The sequence below is a fragment of the Paramacrobiotus metropolitanus genome, unplaced genomic scaffold (genome assembly GCF_019649055.1).
Source record: "Paramacrobiotus metropolitanus isolate TYO unplaced genomic scaffold, Prichtersi_v1.0 Parri_scaffold0000003, whole genome shotgun sequence".
NCBI lineage: Eukaryota > Metazoa > Tardigrada > Eutardigrada > Parachela > Macrobiotidae > Paramacrobiotus > Paramacrobiotus metropolitanus.
In genome coordinates this window covers 1-22,324 of record NW_026570223.1, presented here as the reverse complement: position 1 = coordinate 22,324, position 22,324 = coordinate 1, and the positions used below count along the sequence as shown (strand labels likewise).

The window sequence follows — 22,324 nt, the reverse complement described above, 5'->3', positions numbered from 1 at the left end:
CAATAACATCCCGTGGGGATTACCGAGGCATACGCAGGGAATAAGAAATTGCACGAAAAGAGTCCATTTGCTAAGTTGGCACAGCAGGGATGCAATGCGACATCAGATCTAAATTTTTGCCCACAAAATTCCGACTACTGCAAAGTGCAGAAGTTAGTATACCATGTATTTTACGGCAGTTGGTTCTTCCCTCCAGTCTGTAATATAGCAACATCAGCCCTGGCTTCTTAGGAACTCGGTCAGAATTTGAAATATCTACCAGTCCCCATTACTATCTTCGAGCAAAATGGAACTGGCAGCCCGATGGAGCAAGCTGAGCTTCACAAAGAAGCTGATTCAGCCCTACGTTATCGCATTCGGCATTCTCGGCTTCGGGCAACTACGGTGCCCTTTCCTCAACAAACAATCATCAACAGGTCGATTTCTCGGAATACTCCGATTTTCTTGGGCAGTATTGCTGATGGCTGCGTTCACCCTGGCTAATATCCTGTCTTTGTACAAAATTGTTCAACAGCACCGTGGGTCGCTGGATAGCGGGGTGCTGTTTGACTTTATAGCAGCCGTTCAACGGAGCATTGTCACATTTCTTGGCATCGTCTGCTTTCACTGCATCTACAATCGCTACGTCAAAGCAATCAACGAGTTGGAGCATGTCTTTTCCCACCATCTGAATGTCAAAGATCAAAAGGTCATCGCCCTTTATGCGGCCATTATCTTCATCGTTTGGATCGTGACTAGTGCCACATATATGTATACCAACGAAAGGAACGTCGTGGTGTTTGAGCGCCAAATCAGCAGCTTTTTTAGTCTACCACCGGGGCTGCCAGTTGCCCAAATTTTTTCGCGCATACTGATCCTCGGGGACGGCCTAATGAACTCGGGCTTTTCGTTAGTTCAGTGCTTCCCGGTGTTGTTATGTGCTGCTGCTGGGAAATGCTATGGCCACATTAATAGCACGTTATACCAAGCACCGCCGGAGTTGGTTGCCGTGGAAAAGATTCTGAACGAACATTACAGTCTCAGCCGATTGGTACAGAGAATTAACCGTCTTCTATCCTCTACCTTTTTCTTCGTCTATATCAACGTGGTCTGCACAATTCTCAGCTGCATAATTAGGGCGAAAACGGGAGTATATCAATTTCCGCCGAGTTTTATTAGTACCTGTTTGTACACTGCTATCGGTACACCACACTTTATCTGGCTGTATGAACAGGTAATACGCATCTGAATTTCGACCGCTTAACGTTTCCACGCAGCTTTAGCTAGTAGGCAGTGTGCGCTTTACCGTGCAGTTTTCAGCAATTGGATTTTTGCGTCTACAGGGCGAAGCAATCAAAGATTCTCTGCATGACATCGGATACCAATTGCCGCGACGGGACCGTTTCGCCATGCATTTTCTCATCCAGCGGTCCTCTTCGGTGACTGTGGTTTTTAATATAGGTGGATTTTTCGCCATCGATAGAACGTTCATCGCGACGGCAAGTTCATAGTCATTTTTGTAATACAGGTTTGCGCATAGAGAGTACAGTCGTAAATTAATACATACGAATAGTTTGAATTAACGAAAAGTGTAAACTGATTCGGCCGGTTGTTTGTACTGTAGCTGGCTGGAGGGATTTTGACGTTTGCTTTGGTTGTGGACCAGTTGCAGTCAAAACCCATGTCCCTGGATGATCTGAACAGCGTAATACGCCCTGCTAATTTCACAAAAGCAGTTTGATTCAGACGACATTTTGGTCCACTTTATATTTCACAATAACTATAATATTTGTTAATTTCTGATTTCCGAACCCTTGACTACAGAGTACATGTAGACTAATCATATAACGCAATTGTTTCTGCGTCCGTCTGGTGTTAGGAGTATATACAGTAGCTGTTTTTAAAGTGTCTTTTTCTGGGTTAGCTACCACGACCTTAGTCTCTATCTTTTGCCCATTTTAGAAATTCTTCTCTAGGCGTTCGACTTTGTTTCAATTTTGACCTTCTTTGGGATTTTCAAATGAGTGTTACAGTTACGGGGAGTTCCAGATGAAGCAATCAGAACAATCGCACATCATAACCCAGGGTCGACGTAATGGATCGCCAGCTACCTGTAGATAGATCCCATCAACTGCTATATTTTTCAGCGGTAAGTTCCCTGTTTAATGCCAGTAAACCTGGCAATTTTGTTAATTCCCGAAGGGACGCTATGTCAGAATCCTTAGCTGTAGTGAACGCGTCCCCAAGCGCAAATCATTAAATCAACATGCACAAGCAGAGTTATTGAACGGAAGTAGCATACGGTTGTCGTTGCCCAAACGGTCGAACTCGACGCTTACTACAGTGTACTTTCGCGATACAGTACTGGCTATCCTGTTAAGGTTTTATCAGACTGTTAATGCAGCTATATAGGAAACTTAAACGCCGTTATGTTCGATTTCGTAAACCTAACCAGCAGCAATGTTACAAACATAACGACTATCAAAGAAACTGTTGACACAACTAGCTGGGTACTGTATTATCTAATGCCATTGATCACTTCCATTACTGGTTTCTCCTCAAATTTTTTTATCCTGTGCCTTATTGTCAAAAATCGTCTAAACACTCCCTTTATGGTATACGTCACGGTGTTGGCCGGTGTTAACGCAATTCTATCTGTAACATTTCTACCGCTAATATTAATGATAAGTGTTCCTGGTTATGGGGCAAGTGAAACTGATCTACTCATCTGCGATCTGTACCAATACTTCTCCTTTGTATTCTCTGGTCTGCTATTTTATGTCCACTTGCTAATAACCGCCAACCGGCTGTGGGCGATCGCATTACCGGTTTCCTACAAAAATCACCACTCCGCACGATTAGCCGTTATTCTATGCTGTGCCGTCGCTATTTTGGTGCACCTCGGTTACATGCCGACAATTCTCCTTAATCTTCACAACTACACTCGCGTTGATACCCGGTTCCAGTGTCTTCATCCGCTCTCCATCCTTCGCAGCATTCAGTTTATTTTGCCACACGTAATCGTGTATATCCTTCCCACGGTGGCGATGCTGACGGCGTATCCGGTAATGATTGTCGTGTACTGTCGCCGTCGTGCCACTCATTGGGACATCCAGCGTCAACACAGTCGCAGCGCAATCTGGACTCTGGTGGGAATGACGGTGTCCATGCTGTGTTCGATGGGGTTCGTGCAGTTAGTTGACGTGCTGTTTGTGGTCGGCCTGGAGCTTGATGGTAGTTTGCGGATTCCGTATCTCGTTGGTTTGGTAACTGTGCAGTGGCAGCCGACAGTGGATGCCGCAATTCTGATTACGTCGTTAAAAGATCTGCGTGTGCAACTACAGTGTTTGCGCTTCCGGCAAGTTATTCACTGAAACTTTGTTGTCGTAAGCGTCCAAACGGGGTTTTGTATTGTTTTACGTGATCAGGCTACATCCAGATGATCTGTATTCATGATTTGAACTGTGCCGCGAGAGGCTTTGAAATCGGGAAGGGTCTTCTTGATTGATAAAACGCTGAAGTTAATTGCATGAGTATGTATCGGCATTGCTGTCTTTGGCTTTTCCCTGTGCGGCGAAAGCGGTCACCGAAACCGACATGGCTGAATGAGAATCCTTGAACAAAATAACTCATTAGTAAAATTCAGTTCTTTTTCTTAGTTGCCGTGTTATTATTTTTTATGATGGTGTTTTGCAAGAAAAACTTAAAAAACATCTAGTTTGTCACCGAGGCTCTGCTCTTGTGTAGAGCGTTTGGTTAATCAATTGGTGCAGAATAAAAGAAATTTGCGATTTGGCTTGACTTTGTGCCGCTTAACAAGAGTCCTAAAAGGTACGTCGCGCTGGGGCTCAATTGACTAGGGTCAACAAGTAACGCGGGAGAAACGTTTGGACGAAAGGTCGCTAATCCCGTATGGGCCCAGTCTACCTCTAGCTAATGCACAGCTGCTGCTGTTTCGTCTACGAAACGTTTTGTAACTCACGTGCAGATGGATATACCGTCCAATCATGAACTTTTGTACACATTTCAGACCGGATTGTTCGAAATCGTGTAGAATAATTTGAGACGTCCAGTCAGTTTGCTTGCATACGAATTCTGATAATAAAACATATGTCTTTAGTTGGTCGGGTGCTGGTAGCGACGCATGCACAGCTACGTGCACACGCTAGAAGAATGCACACGCTAAGTCTGGTTTTAATTACATACAGAAATCAGTACGGTGTTATGGCTACTTTTCAAACTTTTCCACGAATACTAGTACTTCGGCAAATGTGATCACAAAACCTGTTGCAAAATTAACCGAAGAGATTCTGAACTATATCATGCCATTGATTACAGCCGTTACTGGATCAGTTTTCAATGCGCTAATTTTATATCTGATCGTGAAGAAGCACTTGCGCAGTTCCTTTATGGTGTACGTAACCGGCTTAGCTCTAGTTAACATCGTTATATCCACTGTCACCGGTCCTCTCTGGCTGATCCTGGAACACGGGAACAGCGCGTTTGCCAACAGCTTAGTAATTGTCTGCAATAGTTTTCAGTACTTTGTGTTTGTGTTTCCAGGAGTTTTGTTCTACATACATCTGCTTATTACAGCCAACAGATTGTGGGCCATCTCCGCACCGATATCATATAAAAATCACCATACAGCGAGGTTGGCCGTGATCTCTTACCTGTCGAGCGCTGTATTGGCCCATATCTGCTTTCTTCCGACATTTATCATTAATCTACGAAGTTACAATTCAACTGAGGCTTTATTTAACTGCCGTTATCCGCTATCCGTACGCAGAAGTGCACAGTTTATCGTTCCTGATGTGCTGGTGTACATCGCCCCAATTATCGTCATGCTGCTGATGTATCCGGTAATGATTGCGATCTACTGTCGGCGTGGATCGAAATCCGCTCCCGAACAGCGTCGACGTAGTCGGAGTGCGGTGTGCGGTGTGGATCTTGGTGGGTATTGGCGTTTCCATGGCGTTATCAATGGGACTGGGGCAGTTGGTTGGTGTCCTGTTCTATGCCGGTATGGATTTTGATGACGGTCTGCATATTCCGGGTATGGTGGCTTCGGTCGCCGCACAGTGGCAACCCACCGTCGATGCACTGGTACTGATGGCTACGCTGAAAGCCTTAAGAGCGGGGCTGTCGTGTCCGGGAAAGATGAAAACACCGAAGAAGCAAGAACATAAATTATCCATGACTGTGCAAGATGTAGCTCCTCGCAGCGTGTTCTAAATCATGAAGTGAGCTGCAACAAACGCCATCATCATAGCATGCAGATAGCATCGTGGGCGCATTTGTTGTTCCACCGGGGTAAAATTTGCCCAGTAAAACGAGGTTACATACTTACAATGTTGCCAGACCCTTGGTAGCTTCGTACGACGAGGATTCACGTAGCTGGATTTCACTTTTATGATTATAGCTATAATCATAAAAGTGAAATCCAGCTACGTGAATCCTCGTCGTACGAAGTTAGAAGTACGAAAACGGTGCGCCAGTAGCCAACATGATTAATTAATTTGCTCCAACAACTGGGAACCCTGAGAGATATCGGAGCAGCCACTTGACCGATTCTACCAGTTCAGCGCGTTCGATTACAGATGTTTCGGCATGGGTGTTAAACGCGCACAGTTTGGTGCAACCCATAAGAATGCAACCCGTGTGACGCTGTATCCAGCCCATAAAAATGCGCCGCCATGCACGCTGGAACGTTTGTGCAGTTTCGGTTAGAATTCTCCCAGTAAAACAGTAGCGGCTGGATACTTCCCGTACTGGTCCAAGCCCTACCAATGTCAAAACGACCCTACCAATGTCAAAACGACGGCCCTACCAATGTCAAAACGACGGCGGAATTTTTTGCCGGCGGAAATTTTGTGTGGTGAAAACGCCGGCGGAAATTCTCGTGGTCAAACTGCGGCGGAATTTTCTGAACATGCATTTTTTACGGAAATCACGAATTGATACAAAACCAACTTATTGGTAAACTAATTCATGCAGTAAAAACAAGCTGGACATTCTATGTATTATGTAGCCATAATCCATGTATTCTTGTCAAACAAACTTCTACTACTGCTAGTTTCAAAACAACTCCATCGTTCGGCAGATAAACAGTCAACAATAACATACGAGAACTACAACTTTAAAAAGTTGAAAAATTAAAAAAAGCACAGGCAAACAAAAGACACAATGACAAAACAACTTACGTACGTGCTCGAATACCAATCAGGTAATCCGCCGGCAGTTTGACCGGGAGATCTCTGCGCGAAGAGATTCTTCGTCTGAGTTGGCTGTGCCAGTCGATATTCAGAGGAGTTGTGAGTCTTCCCACGAAAGGCTCCAAAGGATCAAACTAGACCGCACCTCAGTGTCTTCGCCGCAGTGCCATTGTCAAATACCTTCTTTGTCTCTTTTGCGCGGCTCAGGTATGCCGTTGAACTTGTTCGCGCGTTCTGTGCAAACTGCCGACGCAACAACGCCCATGCAGACTGTACATACACATACATGCGGCCCGATAAAGAGGTTTACACTGAAGACGGGGAGCCCGAATCTATGTAAGATACATTTTCTTGCAAAATTGTTTCGAAATATGAACAATAAATAAAATTAAAAATTACGAAAATTCCGCCGGCAGTTTGACCACGAGAATTTCCGCCGGCGTTTTCACTACACAAAATTTCCGCCGGCAGAAAATTCCGCCGTCGTTTTGACATTGGCCCCCTGGCCTTAGCAGAGTCGAAATATACGAGTGCTTTGGCACCATTTATGTGGTTCCTGGTGCATAAAAGTATTGCCAGAACGCTTGTGCTACACTCGAAGCACGGTTTATGAAATTCGGATTGGTCATTTTAAAAACATAGATTGTAGCAAATATAAAATACTTGCACAACTACAAGGATATAGCTTCCGAAAGCGCGCATAGACGCCCAAACACTTGCATAAGTAATTAGTTTTACTTTATTGGGGATTTTGCTTGCTTATAAATAGTTTTTTTATTAAAAATTTGATTTTAATTTTTTGAAAATAGGTACACAAAAGTTCGAATATTATTTATATTGATACATTGGCATAAAAAGAGCCACAACCTTCTAAAGTTATGCATGAAAACTGAATCTCTTATGTAACAGCAAGAACGGCAAAGGAAACCTTATTTCTGGAGAATCGAAAGCTGTATACATGCAGTGGGCTTCAAAAAAAGTGGTTGCACCCAAAGCGATAGCGCTGTGCATATGGATAGATATGCGCTAAATATTTTGACATTTTGAAGTATTACGCATTACAGAAAAACCGTATAAAACACTACATCAACATGAACATCCACGAAAATTCTATCACACTACGAAGGAGCTTAGTCAGTATTAACTTACAGTTCGGTCTCTGCTGTTTTGAAGAACAATGCACCGAAGCCGGCAACACGTGAATATGTACTTATAACTACAATAAACGGATCCACGAAGCTCAAGGGAATCCATTTCATAGTGAATGTTTTTGTTTTATTTTGTGTTAAAAATCAACGAGCGCAAAAACTGGAAGTACTGCGCGATGCTTTTGCAGCTCAATATTAGGTAAGTAGTAGTACGGTAGTACCTAGTGCTTGTAATATCTGTAAGTATACAAGTACAAACTAAGTACCAGAACAAACTCATAAAAGAATCACTTTCTCAATGCTGTCCTGATCGGGGATTATACCCGTAACACACGTTCCCAGGTTGTATCGGGGTAAAGAGCCGCTGTCTAAAATAACCCTTCTGTCCGTTTTTGGCCAGATACGTACGTAAATCATCGAAGAAGGCTAACTGGAAATAGTGTACAAAAACCGAACAGAAATCATGCACAGTCAACATTTTGCAATTTGGAAAACTAAATTATTGTGAAATGGTAAATGGACTGAAGAATCGCCGGATTACCCTGAGTGAACCACTTTTGTCCAATTAGCAGTCCGGATCACGCTGCTGAGATCCTCCATAGACACAGTTTTTGACTGCAACTGATCAACGACCAAAGCAAACGTCAAAATTCCTCCAGCCAACTAATTCATAAAAATTGGAACAAATTAATTGAATCATAACAGTTTTACGATTCAATCGATGCACAATCTGCGGTTAACAACAAATACGTCACTATGAAAACCAGAATATAACCTTACAGTCGCGATAAACTTCCTATCGATGATGAAAAATCCCCCTATACTAAAAGCCACATTCGTCGAAGAAGCTCGTTGAATAAGAAACCGCATAGTGGAACGGTCACGTTGCGGCATTTGGTATGCGATATCGTGCAGAGAATCCTTCATTGCTTCGGCCTGCAAAAGCAAAAACGCTGACTTATGGTTATTTCCAGTACGGAAAAAGACAGTAATGCTCTTTCGATATTCAGTAATCGAAAGACAGAAAATGCTATTTCCCACGGCGATATTACCTGTTCGTAAAACCAGATGAAGTGCAGTGTGCCGACAACGGTGTACATGCAAATACTCACAAAACTCTGCGGAAATATGTATGCACCCATTTTCGTTCTAATAATGTAGTTGAGAATAGAGCAGACTACGTACACGTAAACGAAGAACAAAGTAAAGGAGAGGAAACGATTAATTTTCTGCACCAATCCACTGAGATTGTAATGCTCGTTCAGAATCTTTTCCACGACAGCCAACTCAGGCGGTGCTTGGTGCAATGTTTTATGGATACGTCTATAGCATTTCCCCACAGCGACGCACAACACAACCGGGAAGCACTGAATCAACGGAAAACCCCAGCTCATTAGCGCGTACACAAAGATCAGCGTACCCGATAAAATTTGGACCACTGGCAACCGCAATGGCAGACTGAAAAGGTCACTGATCTGACGCTCAAACACGTGGAAGTTCTTTTCGTTGAAATATAAAAATGTGGCACTTGTCACGATCCAACCGACAAACACTAATACCGAATAGAGAACGATGACTTTCTTATCTTTTTCATGCAGATGACGGTTAAGGAAAGGCTCCAACTCAGTGACGGCCTGGATGCAACGATCGTAGATGCAGTGAAAGCAGACGATACTGAGAAACGTTGCGAGGCCCCGTTGGGCGGCAGTTATAAAGTTAAACAGCGCGCCACTATCCACCGACGCACGGTACTGTTGGAAAATTTCGTACATCGACAGAATATTAGCCAGAGTATACGCAATCAGCAGCACTGCTCTCCAGGAGACTCGCAGTACCCGGAAGAATCGGCTGGTTGAGGACTGGTTGCCAGAGAAAGGCCACCGCAGTTGTCCGCAGCCGAGGAGTCCGAATGCGAGAACGTAGGGCTGAATCAGTTTCTCCGTGAAGGTCAGCTTGTTGTTTCTAGCTGACACTTTCTTTTTTTGTTCGAACATCGTTATGGAAACTAATAAATGGTTTGGAATCATCACCGGCTTGCTAGATAATCAATGCAAGGTCTGGATGCAGCAATGAATACTGCAGGACTCTGTTCATCAGCACAATTGTCTCGCCCAGATTTCAGATGACTGGAACTACAGACTACCGTATCTGTAGAGAACCAAATGCTGTGAAAATTAACATGTACATGGTACAGTCTGCAGTACCGTACACCGCTAAAAGTTGTACTGCCACAATTGTCTCATGAGGCTGTGACTATGGCACTTTACTTTTGTTGAGTAGTGAATCCTGCAGCAAATAATTTTGATAAGTGTCCGCAGCGCGTTCCGGCTGTGCTAACTAAACAAATGCTAGTATATACTGTCTTCTTGCAGTTGTTGATTATTCCCTCCGTCGCGCGTGGTTGACCACATGGGATTTGCTGCTGAGGCATTCCAATCTGTCAAGGAATTTAGATACGTCTCTTAAAAGAGAACTGGTATACGCATCGCATCGCAAATATAATCCATACATTCTCTCTCGATTCTTTTGAATGCTTAATCGAACGGTGAGAATAAATGTGTATACGGTACTCGTACTCCTGCATTGCTGTTGTAGTATTTGGACAACTGGCCACCATAAACTATGTTTTCGGACTTATCATAAAAGCATTAATTTTATTACACGGATGTGGTTGCTGACGAGTGACGAAACATGGCAGGAGGTACATCGATATTCTTTTTTTTTTAAAATTGCTGCTGCTGCAAAAGAAGCTTACAATCGAAAACTTTAATAATTAAAGTGACGCACGACGTCGCATGAATTTATACTTCCACAGAACAAATACAGGTCAATGTACATAAAAGCAAAGAGATCTCGTATCAGAATAGGTACAAAAATAATACAAGTACTCCGAACATAAAAGAAAAATAAAGAAGAGAAATCTGTTCGCAGAGTAGGGTCGGTGTGCACTCGTTTGCCACTTACATAGTACCTCCAGGCAAATGAATTCAGGTGAAACTTGTATTGTGCGTGCAGGAGTTGCGCACTACGCCGGACAATTCATCCGCGGAAATACCTTTAGTTTGCAGCTGGTCAATTACTAGTGCAAATGTCAGAATTCCACCAGCCAGCTAAAAGGATTATATGGCTAGTTATTTTGTGCCATATTATTGTACAAAACAATCTAATTCGTTCACCGTTGCTACAAACGACCGGTCCACCGTGAAAAATCCGCCTAGACTAAAAACCGTGCTGACTGAGTTGACGCGTTTGATAATGAACTGCATGGGCAATCGTTGTTCGTGGGGCAGCCGATATGCGATATCGTGTAGGAGACATTTTACAGACTCCGCCTAATAAAGAGAAATGCAATAAAAGCAAATATTTTATTTCCTATTACTGTATACTATTTTCCATTTCTAATTATTGATTGTATGGTTCCTTGCGAGCCGAAACACATTATAACACTTTCTCAGCGGCTTGTTTACAATTGCAATTTGGTCAACACTTATAAATATTGCGACTAGCACCTGTTCGTATAAGTAAATGATCGTCCAAGTGCCGGTTATCGTCAGCAGCGGAACAATGAAGAAATTCTCCGAGTATCCATAGTTGCCAGCCTTTATTTTTGAAATGTAATTGAGAATCGTAAACACTCTGTATGTGTACACCCACAGCATAACGTACGAAACATGGCCATTAATGTTCTGCATTAGTCGACTAAATCGATAGTGATCATCCAAAATCGGCTCCACTGCATCCAACTCGCATTTCGCATTGATAACTTCCGTTGTTACCTTTTCATAGCATGTCCCCGCGATAAAACATACAGTCATGATTATTGCTTGGAGCAGAATGAACGCGACATCCATCAAGCACTGTGTATACGCACAAAAACCAAATATAATCCGCATACTCAAGAATGTCGGTCCAATGCCTAAAAGATGTACTAGCGCTTCTTTAAGGGGAGCGTAATCCGGAAGCTCGAGACTGTACCAGTATTGTCGCACATAGACTGCGGCGATTGCAAAAGTACCTGCGAATGTTATGCCACTGAATATAACGATGACATGTCTGTCCCAATTATTGCAGTATCTAGCAACGAAAGGGTTTATTTCTTCTACGTTTTCCATGTAGCGAGGATAAACGCAATAAAAGCAAAACACTGATAAGACTGTGGTAGCCATTCGCTGGACATTGGTAACAACAAGGAAGAACGCTCCGCTATCCAAGCGCACCACGGTTCGCCGAAAGGTCACTGTCAACGCATGCGTTACGATGCAAATATAAATCACAAAAATCAGCAGTGCCCACAAAATGCGCACAAGATTGAGCAGCATTGCAGTTCTTGGTTGTATTTCTCTGCGGCGAAAGAAGCCGCCGAAACCGGCAAGCCCGAATAAGAGAATCCAAGGATAGATTATCTTTTTAATGAAATTCAGATTTTCCATGGTTAACGGATTACCGCGTTTTGCACGGGTGACTGAGAAAGGATGTATCATGTAGCTTATAACGAGCTTTACTTCTGCGTAGACTTTTCTAATAACAGTATGAAATAATAACCTGGGACTGTCGCACGGTAAGACATGATTTCAACAACTTTATGCCGCTTGACAGCGGTGATGCGGTCGCGGCGAACTTTGCAGGCAAGAGTAAACCAACAATTCGAAATAAGCGTCATAGCTTTCCTTTGGATTCAATAATGGATACAAATCCCTTAGTGGCTGTGTTTTTCATTTACTTAATGTAGCGCTGCTGCTGTCCTCGATGAAGGTGATTTTATATTGACTCCCATTCAGCAGTTCAGTCTGTCATTATTCAGATGCAATTTTTTCCACAGCTTTAATCGTAACCGTGCAGCCCTGAAAATCATGAACCCCGATTGAAAACCGTGTGAAAATTTAGCAATTCCAGTCGATTTCCTCCGAGCAAAACCAAAAGCATTTTTGCTTTTATCATGTGCTCGTGACGGCATAGTTACTGTATTTTATGATTTAAGTAAGCGATTACAGCACAAATGGTCTCAGTTACATCATATGTACAGTATATTGGCTTAAGGTGTCCGCCGTGATCCTACCACGGGAGATACAGTAAGCACTTGCTTTTGAGATGAGAATTCGGCCGATTAAAACAGTGGCTTGCATGTTGTTTCCTAGGAAAAGTGCGAGAGTCCATTCGTAAAATTTATTGCAGTTTTAAACGCAAACTGGCGATAACACTTTGATTGAGAAGCATTTCAGCATTAATTACGTAGACTTGATTCCTGAACCGAACCATTCTTCGAAGATCAGCCGTAATGAATACCCCGTAAGTTCCTTCATGGTATAGGTATGTAATTGGCCTGTCTCTGGTTAACATGGTTACATCTGTCGTCACCTTTCCTCTTTTCCTAACTCTGCAAGCCTCTGACTACACATCTGCAAACAACTTAATCACAATCTGCGACATCTTTCAGTATTTTAATTACGTCTTCTCGGGTATTTTATTTTATATACATCTGCTTATTACAGCCAACCGATTATGGGCCATTACCGCATCGATCTCGTATAAGAACTTCCATTCATCCAGATTGGCAGTGACCTTCTGCCTGTCCAGTACGGTGGTGGCCCATGTCTGCTATCTCCCGACCTTTATTTATTATCAACCTACACAGCTATACTCTTGCCTACCCTGGGGGTTTGTTTAAGTGTGCTTATCCGCTATCCGTAATGAAAAGTCCGCGGGTCATCGTTCCCGAGAAGCTGGTTTATTTTGCACTCGTTATCGCCATGCTTCTGGCATATCCGGTGATATTACGGCTTACTGCCGATATAGACCGAAATCCGCTCCACAACAGCGTTGACCTAACCAGAGAGCAGTAAGGATTTTGGTGGGTACAGTATAGGCGTGTCCATGGCGTTTTCCATTGGACTCAAGCAGCTGGTTCATGTGCTGTTCTATGCCGGTATGGATTTCGATAAGGGTCTCCATACTCCGGGTATGGTGGCTGCAGTGGCCACTTTGTGGCAACCAACTGTCGATGCTTTGGTGTTGCTCGCTTCGTTGAAGGCTCTAAGAGCGGGACTACCGTGTAATTGGAAAAAAAAACCTAAAACCTAAGGACCAAGAATGTCGCTCGACAATGGCGGCTGTACTCAATGCAGGCTCGTCAAAAACCCACGAACGAAATGGCATGGTTTCTGTACTGTATGCAGCTGCAAAATGCATCGCTTGAACGCCTTGCAAGAAATTGAACTGCTGCATTCTTTGCCTGCTTGTCTAAAACATGTCATCACTATAAATAATAGAATCGGCAGCGTTTTAATTTTATTGTTTAGTTGTCGCTTGAGAGCTTGTAGTAAAACACAGCCACAGTTGATTCACAACAACAGAAGAACATAACAAAAATGATTAAGCTTGAAGCTACGCGGGCCTGGCGTAAAATTGCAACAGTACTGTATATGGCATGATTCAACCGATAACAGCAACTGTTGTCCGAGGGTAGCTCTGGAAAATCTGTAAAATTGTACAGTACTGTACAGAACTGTCCATACATAATTATGCAATCAGAAAATATTGCAGTAATCCTACTTGCATTTTAACTGTAGGAATTTTACTCTTAATAGTAGCTAGATACAGCTACTGTATATTGAGCCAATAAAGTAAGTACAGTTTTAGTGGAGTTGCCTTTGAATATCACGTTTTCTGCAAGGTTAAACGTCGTGGCATTGACTTAAAGTATCGTTGAATTCCATCAGTAAATATTTTCGATTTCTCTATGAGTTTCTTCCATCTAACTACTATGTCAACAAACCGGGCGATTCCTCCAATTCCCGTAACGTCACGCTTAGAGTCATCCATAATAAATGCATCCCAAAATGCAAATCATTAAATCAATAATTCAGCATGCACATTCAGTATTTGCAAAAATAGGCAACCTACAGGTGCCGTCGCCAAACGAACCCCACTCAGTACTTACTTGCGCTAAGCAGTGTGAATTAAGTATTTTGTAAATTAAACACTTGTCTCAGCTCGAAAAATTACGCCGCTATGGCCGCTTTCTTAAACGTAACAAGCAGCAACGAAACTTCTACGGTGACTGTCCAGGACACAGCAAGCTGGATATTGTTTTATTTGATGCCGTTGGCCGCTTCTGTTACCGGTTTCTCCTCAAATTTCTTAATTTTATTCCTTATTGTTAAGAATCGTCTATACACTCCATTTACGATATATGTCATGGCGCTGACTGGTGTTCTGGCAGTTGTATTTGTAACATTTTTACCGCTAATATTACTGATACGCGTTCCTGATTATGGGACAAGCGAGACTGATCTGCTCATTTGCGACTTGCACCAATACTTCGCTTTTGTATTCTCCGGTCTGACCTTTTATTTACATTTGCTGATAACCACCAACCGGCTGTGGGCGATCGCCTTACCGGTTTCCTACAAAAATCACCACTCTGCACGTTTAGCCGTTATTCTGTGCGGTACTATCGTTATCGTGGTGCATCTCGGTTACATGCCGACATTTCTCCTTAATCTGCACAACTACACTTACGTCGGCACCCGGTTACAGTGTTATCATCCGGTGGCGACCCTCCGCAGCGTTCAGTTCCTTATTCCTCAGATCATTGTGTATTTCCTTCCCACAGTGTTGATGCTGGTGGCATATCCGATAACGATTGTCGTGTATTGTCGCCATCGTGCCACCAGTCGGATACTCAGCGTCAGCACAGCCGCAGCGCCATCTGTACTCTGGTGGGAATGACGGTGTCCATGCTGTGTTCGATGGGTTTCGTACAGTTAGTTGACGTATATTTAATGCCGGAATGGATCTTAACGGTAGTTTGAGATCCCTTTTGTGGTGGGCTTGGTAACCGTGCAGTTGCAGCCGACAGTGGACGCTGGAATTCTCATTCTGTCAATAAGCGATCTAGGTAGACAACTGCAATGTTCCCGCTTGCGGCATGTTAGCAAGCCGCAAATCCCTTCTACAGCGACGGTTGTGGCGTTGAAAAGTTTATCATAATTTTTCGACGGGCCCAAATGGAAGTACAACGAACCGAATATACTTCAAAAATTATGGTGATCGCAAAACATTTTTACTTAAGATAGACATTAAAATACTGAAAACTATCGGAAGAACCTTAAGTTGGTTAGTGTGATTACTTGCTCGTATGACTATGGGCTCTGGTTCAAGGAGACTGCTGGTTTTTCGTATCGCTCTAGTCTGCATTCACTGATGCTTCCGCTTTTATGCACTAAACACTTATTTTTCCACTTTATAGCATTGTGCAGTTAAAAATTTGTATACGTTAGCCTGAGAACCGTTCGTGGTGCAGCCATCGGTTGTAAAATATAATAAATTGAACCAAGTTTAGACGCATAAGATGCCAGCTGATCAAACCTTTTTGACGCTTTCTTCAAAGGCCACGTGCAACATGTGTGGTTATTTCAAGATAAATCTGAACGAAAACCATTTTATGGCGTTTGTTTGCAAATTATAATGTGGATTTATTACAGTATATCTGGGAATTCAATTACAAATTTCCGGAAAATATACTATATTATGCAGCGTTTATCATCTGGAAATTTTGATTTCCTTCTAGAGCCTCAACGTAAGTTTACCCATAACTACGATTCATTAGCCAATACCGCACAGATTTAGAATTTAAATTCCGAGTATGCAGACCAGAAGCACTTTCCAGATATACTGTATTACCTCTGTTTGCGATCGAGAGACCAAGGAAATATTCAACTAGCGAGGTGCCAAGGTCATTGGTATTACCACGTCAACGTGAAAAGATTTACCTTTCTGTTTGATTAATTAGCCTAATATTGACTTTGACTTTGACAATTTAGAAATTATTTCACTGTTTTTTTGCAGTTTGCGAACGCACGAAGAATAAGAGCAGGCGCGTAATATAAGCTTTGGTTAGCAATAATCTGCTTTTTTTGCAAACTGGCTAATTTATTTCTGTCATAGTTAAATTACATGGGCGTCAATTGCCAGCTTCAGCAGAAAACTTTTTTAACAAACTGCAACATCTTTCGGTATTTTAATTTAGTCTTCACGGGTATTTTACTCTATATATACGTGCTTAGTACAGCCGGCCGATTATGGACCATTACGGCACCGATCTCATATAAAAATTATCACTCGACGGTACTGGCCGTGACCTTTTGCTTGTTAAGAACTGCAGTGGGCCCTGTTTGCTATCTGTCGACTTTCATAATCAATCTTCTCGGTTATACTCTTCGGTATGTTTGTTTAACTGGGACTATCCTTTAGTCGTGTGGATTATGGTGGAGATGGGCGTGTCCATGGCGTTTTCCATGGGATTGATGCAGTTGCCAGTTGGTGAATGTGCTGTTCTTTGCCGGTATGGATTTTGTTAAAGGTCTTGATATTTCGGGTAGGTGGCCGATAGCCTCCGTGGCCGCACAGTGTCAGCCCACCATCGATTGCTTTAGGGTTGATTGGTTCGTTGAAAGTTCTTTTCAAAAGACCGAAGGACCAAGACTTTTCGATATAACTATAATATGGCGGCTGTACTTATTGTTCGCTCATATTTAAGCTTGCTTCTCTTCCAAATGTCATCACAATAAATTAGAAGCATATTTATTGTTTAGTTAAATATGCTTCTAATTTATATGCTCTGACGTTACTGGCTCAATAAAACAGCAGCGTGCTTACAAAACTTTTAGCCGATTTACAACCGCAAAAGACTAGGCTCCGCGAAGTTGGTGCAAAAAGTGCGGGGGCTTCCGGCAAGATTGATAACACCGTTAACGACAACTAACTTAAGAAAACCTGGCTGTGATATTGCTGTATTGAATTCTCATTTAATAATTATTCAGCCAAAAAATACTGTAGTAATCCTCACGTCATTTCAACTGTCGTATAATTTTACTCTTAATTACACGCAGATCGCAGCTACAAATATATAGGAATGCAGGTATTATTACGGTTTACTTATATAGTAGTTACTTTACTTTATATTATTATCTGGCTTTAGCCATAACGGTCAAGTCTGCCCTGCTGAACACCGCGCAATATTATCGTTGAATTCCATCAGGCAGTATTTTCCATCTCTGTGAGTTCCTTCTCTCTGAATACTATATCAACAAAACAGCACTTCCGGTAACTCCCGTAGCGACACGCTTCGGGAAATACCTAGCAAAGGCATCCTAAAGTGCAAATTATTAAACCAACAATTCAACAAGTTCAACAAGCATAAGCATTAAGCAGAATATCTCAACAGAAGAAATTACCGTTGTCGTCGCGAAACGTGTGCAGTCATTGCTTCCCGATAACGCTAAGCAGTGCGGCCTGTGCGGGTATCGGGATAACTAAATCATTATCTCGGCAAGCAAAACAACGCCGATATGGTCAGTTTTTTAAATTTAACCAGCAGCAACGGAACTACTACCACGACTGTCCAGGACACAGCGAGTTGGATATTGTTCTACCTGATGCCGCTGACGGCTTCTGTTACCGGTTTTTTCTCGAATTTCTTGATTTTGTGCCTTATTATTAGAAATCGTCTGAAGACTCCGTTTATGGTACAGTACATGTCACCGCACTGGCCGCCTGTAGTGCCGTTCTATCGGTAACGCTCCTACCACTAATGTTACTGATACGTGCTCCTGATTATGGAACGACTGGCAGTGAGATTGATGTACTCATCTGCGACTTGCACCAGTATTTCTATCTTGTATTCTCCGGTCTGGTGTTTTACGTCCACTTGCTAATAACCGCCAACCGGCTGTGGGCGATCGCATTACCGGTTTCCTACAAAAATCACCACTCAGCACGCTTAGCCGTGATACTATGCGCAACCATCGGTGTGGTGCACATTGGTTACATGCCGACGTATCTTAATAATCTCCATAACTATACTCACGTCGGCGCTAGACTCCAGTGTTTTCATCATCTGGCAACCCTCCACAGCGCTCAAATCGTTATTCCGCAGATCATCGTATATTCGCTTCCTACGGCGTTAATGCTGGTGGCGTATCCGGTAATGATTGGCGTGTACTGTCGTCGCCGTGCCTTTCCATTCGGAAGCTCAGCGTCAACGCAGTCGCAGCGCTATATGTGGACTTTGGTGGGTATGACGGTGTCCATGCTTTTTTCGATGGGTTTCGTGCAGGTGGTTGATGTGCTGCTAATGGCCGGCATGGACGTTAATGGTAGTTTGCAGGTTCCGTTTCTGGCTGGTTTGGTAACCATTTAGTGGCAGCCGACAGTGGACGCCGCAATTCTAATGACTTCGATAAAGGATCTACGCAGGCAGCTGCAGTGTTCCTGCTTGCGCCGTGCTAGCCAGCCGCAAATCCCTTCTACAGCGACGGTTGCGGTGAAAAGCTTATCATAACAATATAATATATTATGACTGAACTCGATATATGTGTCAGAGAATTACGGTTATCTTAAAAACGTATCCTATGACCGAGTGTATATGGCCCTGATCTGAAGAGGCTGCTGGTTCATTGTACCAATCTTGCACGCATTCGCTGAAGCATCTGCTTTCGCGCACCAAGTACTGATTTTTGCAGTGTTTTATAGCATAATACAGTCAGGCAATTTGTATTTCTCGCGCAACCTACAGTTATTAAAATATGACAAATTAAATAAAAGAAGTTCAAGCATAGTCGCGCATCAAGTGCCGGGTCATCGATATTCTGTTTGACGCTTTCTGTAAAGGGCAAATAGTTGTGAGTAGTTACATACTGCAGGATGAAACTGAACCAAAAAACTGTTTTATGGCGTTTTTTGCCAATTTCAATGTGAATTCAGTATATTCGGATATTCAATTAAAATTTCCGGAAAATGTTATGCAGCGTTTATCACCAGAACATTCTGATATTTCCCTACCCTAGAGTCTCGATTTCAGATTAGACAGGGCTATGATTCATTCGCCAACACGTCCCCGTTGTAGAATTTAGATCCCGAAAATGTCGATCAGCCATATTTTTCAGATAATGTTACCCCTATTTTCGATGGAGAGGGATCCAGGAAATACCCAAATAGCGAGCAGCCATATTATTGATACAGTATTATCACGTAAATATTATGTTACCATTGTGTTTGACTTACCAGGTTAGCCATGTACTGGCTTTTACATCCATTTTACAATTCAGGGCTGCGTTAATGTTTTTCTGCAGCTTGCGAACGCAGAAAGGATAAGAGAGTTAACATAGCAGTTAACACAAAGGAAAGAGAGACGCGTTGAGTTAGCAACAATCTGCTTTTTGTGCAACTGGGTAATTTTTTCCTATCATGGTTAAATAAAGCGTCAGTTATTGAGCTAACGAAATGGTACGATTGGTATGTAGAACATGGCCCTGCGCAGTGAGCACTTTTAATTCCGCAGGGAGAACTGCCGCCGAAACTTGCTGCGTAGGAACAAATACCCAACTGTGTAAGTAGCATTGAGGAAAAGATCATGGAGCCGAATCCACCATAAAAATTATAATTGTATTGCGCAAAGCGTTCGTCAATTCTGAAATACCGGGAAGCATCTTGTTCAAGTAAATTCTTCAAGAACCAATGGATATTTCCTTCCTTGATCCCGACTTTTCCGTGAATATCACTAATTGTACGGAAACGAGTCTTACCACAATTAACGACCCTTTTAACTGGTTTTTGTACTACCTCACACCGCTAATAACATCGGTCACTGGATCGATATTGAACATATTAATTATCTTTCTGATTATCAGGAAGCGCTTAAGCGGACCGTTTATGACGTACATCATCCTGATGACCTCCACCAACGCTATTTTGTCGATCTTCTCTTTGCCGCTTTTTTTAATTACGCAGTCTCCGACATACGGCACAACACCCGCCCACGTTGTCGTCTGCGATATACACCAGTACTTTAACAATGTTTTCCCGGGGATTCTCTTCTATGCGCATCTCTTAACCACCGGGAACCGTCTATGGGCTATCACCCGGCCGGTTTCGTATAAAACCCATCACACGGTAAAATTAGCGGTAGTTCTTTGTTTAGCGGCCGTTGTTATCGTTCATATCGGCTATCTTCCGACCTTCATCCTTAATCTGCATAATTTTATCTGGATTGGTAACCGCTTCCGTTGTGAATATCCGTTACATGTGTACAAGAGCGCGCAGATTATTGTTCCGCAGATGATCGTGTACGTGATTCCGGTGGCCCTCACCATTGTGTCGTATCCGTGTATTACCGCGTTGTACTGTCGCTATCGATCCGTACAGTCCACCGCGCAGCGCCAGCGCAACATGTACAACAGCGCCATCTGGATTTTATTGTTAATGAGTGTACAGATGTTGATTTCGTTCGGAATGATTGAACTGGTGACCGTGTTGTTTTATTTAAACGTGGATGGACTGGATGCGCTGGAGCAGGTGGCCATGGTGACCCGTTTGTGGCAGCCAACAACGGATGCGCTGATACTTCTGGTTTGTTTGAAAGATTTGCGGATGCTGTTAAGCTGTGGCTGGACAAAATTTGGAAGAATATCCCCGGTAGTGCCGCAATCGATTACCGTAGCGGCTGCTGACAGTGTGGCTATCCTTAGACAATAGTTTATTTCTTACGTAAATAATTCGTTTTCTGTATAACTGCAATTCGTAATAATTCTTTAAAAGCTTTTTCTATTTTTCTTTCTATTTTACACTGCGTTTTCTACTTTATATTTTTTCTGTTCCTCATATCAGTTTTTATTTGTGTTTCAGATTGCAAATTTCTTTATTATTTTGCCAGTATAATTTTCTATCTGTATGGCTTGATTTCAAAGCGCTGCTACACAGTAGCAAAGAAATAAAAAGCGGATTGCATAACGATTACGGAGCGTTGACACCGGAAATAAAGTCGGACGTTTCAGCCATTAAATATCAATAATTAATAGCGCGAGTTTTTCCTCCAGGCGCTGCGTGCCGCTCACTCATGCGGCGCATGCTCAATAATAAGCCGTTCACCATGCAAACTGGTCTGTATTTCATCGATAGTTTTCCCCTTGGTTTCCGGCAGCTTCCAAGCCACGTGCACCGTTCCCAGGATGACCAAGCCGGCGAAAATCAAGAAGGTATACTGTTTCGCCGCATGCTCCACAATGGGGAATAGAAAGGTCGTCAGGATGGCGGATGCCCACGACACCGACGCAATAAAACTGGCCGCGGAGCTGTGGGCCTCCTGCGGGAACATCTCCCCCGGGAGGATCCAGGGAATAGCCGCCGAGCCCAGCGCAAAGCATACAATAAAGAAGGGCAGACACGCCGCGCTGCCGTACTGCGTTCCCTCCACACCGCTCTCCGTGACGCAGGCGAAGATGACGAACAGAATCAGGGCGACGATCATCCCGCACTGGCTAATCAATAGGAGCGTCCGGCGTCCCAACCGGTCCACCAGGAACATGGAGATGAACAGCGAGGCGAAGTAGCAACACCAGACGCCCATCGTGGCATACACCGAGTACAGCTGCCGCAATCCGACACTTTCGAAGATGGACGTGGAATAGAAGGTCACGCAGTGGAATCCGCAGAACTGGTGCACCAGCATAGGGACGGCGGTCAGGATGCTGATCTTCCGGAGGTATGGATCGGTGAAGAGACCCCACACCGAGACTTTTCGCAATCCCTTCATGTGGTCGATCTCTACGTGCATCTCCTCCATTTCGTCCTGGATCTTGGAGGTGCCTCGGAACCACACCAGCGCTTCCGCGGCGTGGTGCTCATCATTGTTTTCGATGTACAAGTACCGCGGACTCTCCGGGCAAAAGGGCAGCGCGATACACGACACCACCACCGGGATGACGACGATACTGACCAGCCAGGGCCATCCCGCTTCCGTCCCCAGCGCCGACGGGAACCCGATCGCCGTGGTGACGATTAACCCCAGGACGTACATAATCGGGGGGAGGGTCCCAGCGGCTCCTCGTAAACTCGCCGGGGTAATCTCCGCCGTGTAGACGGGCGCCACCACCGTAACCACCCCGGTGCCCAGTCCGATGACAATCCGTCCGGCAAGGAACAGTT

General features: G+C 43.5%; 2 protein-coding genes across 2 annotated transcripts; one reads left to right on the top strand and one right to left on the bottom strand.

The window, feature by feature from the left end:
• Nucleotides 1-286: 286 nt before the first annotated feature.
• Nucleotides 287-2,277, top strand: LOC129592806 (uncharacterized). Its single transcript, XM_055488930.1, has 4 exons — nt 287-1,213; nt 1,323-1,478; nt 1,604-1,684; nt 1,956-2,277. Exons 1-4 carry the CDS (start codon nt 287-289, stop codon nt 2,001-2,003), a joined length of 1,212 nt encoding a protein of 403 aa, XP_055344905.1. The 3' UTR covers nt 2,004-2,277.
• An 18,725-nt stretch (nt 2,278-21,002) lies between these two features.
• Nucleotides 21,003-22,318, bottom strand: LOC129595642 (solute carrier family 2, facilitated glucose transporter member 1-like). The gene has a single exon (XM_055492706.1). It carries the CDS (start codon nt 22,194-22,196, stop codon nt 21,231-21,233), a length of 966 nt encoding a protein of 321 aa, XP_055348681.1. The 5' UTR covers nt 22,197-22,318; the 3' UTR covers nt 21,003-21,230.
• Nucleotides 22,319-22,324: the final 6 nt, after the last annotated feature.

Coding starts and splice junctions, on each gene's coding strand:
- LOC129592806 (XM_055488930.1), top strand. CDS start 287: ATGGAACTGGCAGCCCGATGGAGCAAGCTGAGCTTCACAAAGAAGCTG. Junction 1,214..1,322: donor TTATCTGGCTGTATGAACAG/GTAATACGCATC, acceptor TTGCGTCTACAG/GGCGAAGCAATCAAAGATTC. Junction 1,685..1,955: donor CCCTGGATGATCTGAACAGC/GTAATACGCCCT, acceptor ATTCTTCTCTAG/GCGTTCGACTTTGTTTCAAT.
- LOC129595642 (XM_055492706.1), bottom strand. CDS start 22,196: ATGTACGTCCTGGGGTTAATCGTCACCACGGCGATCGGGTTCCCGTCG.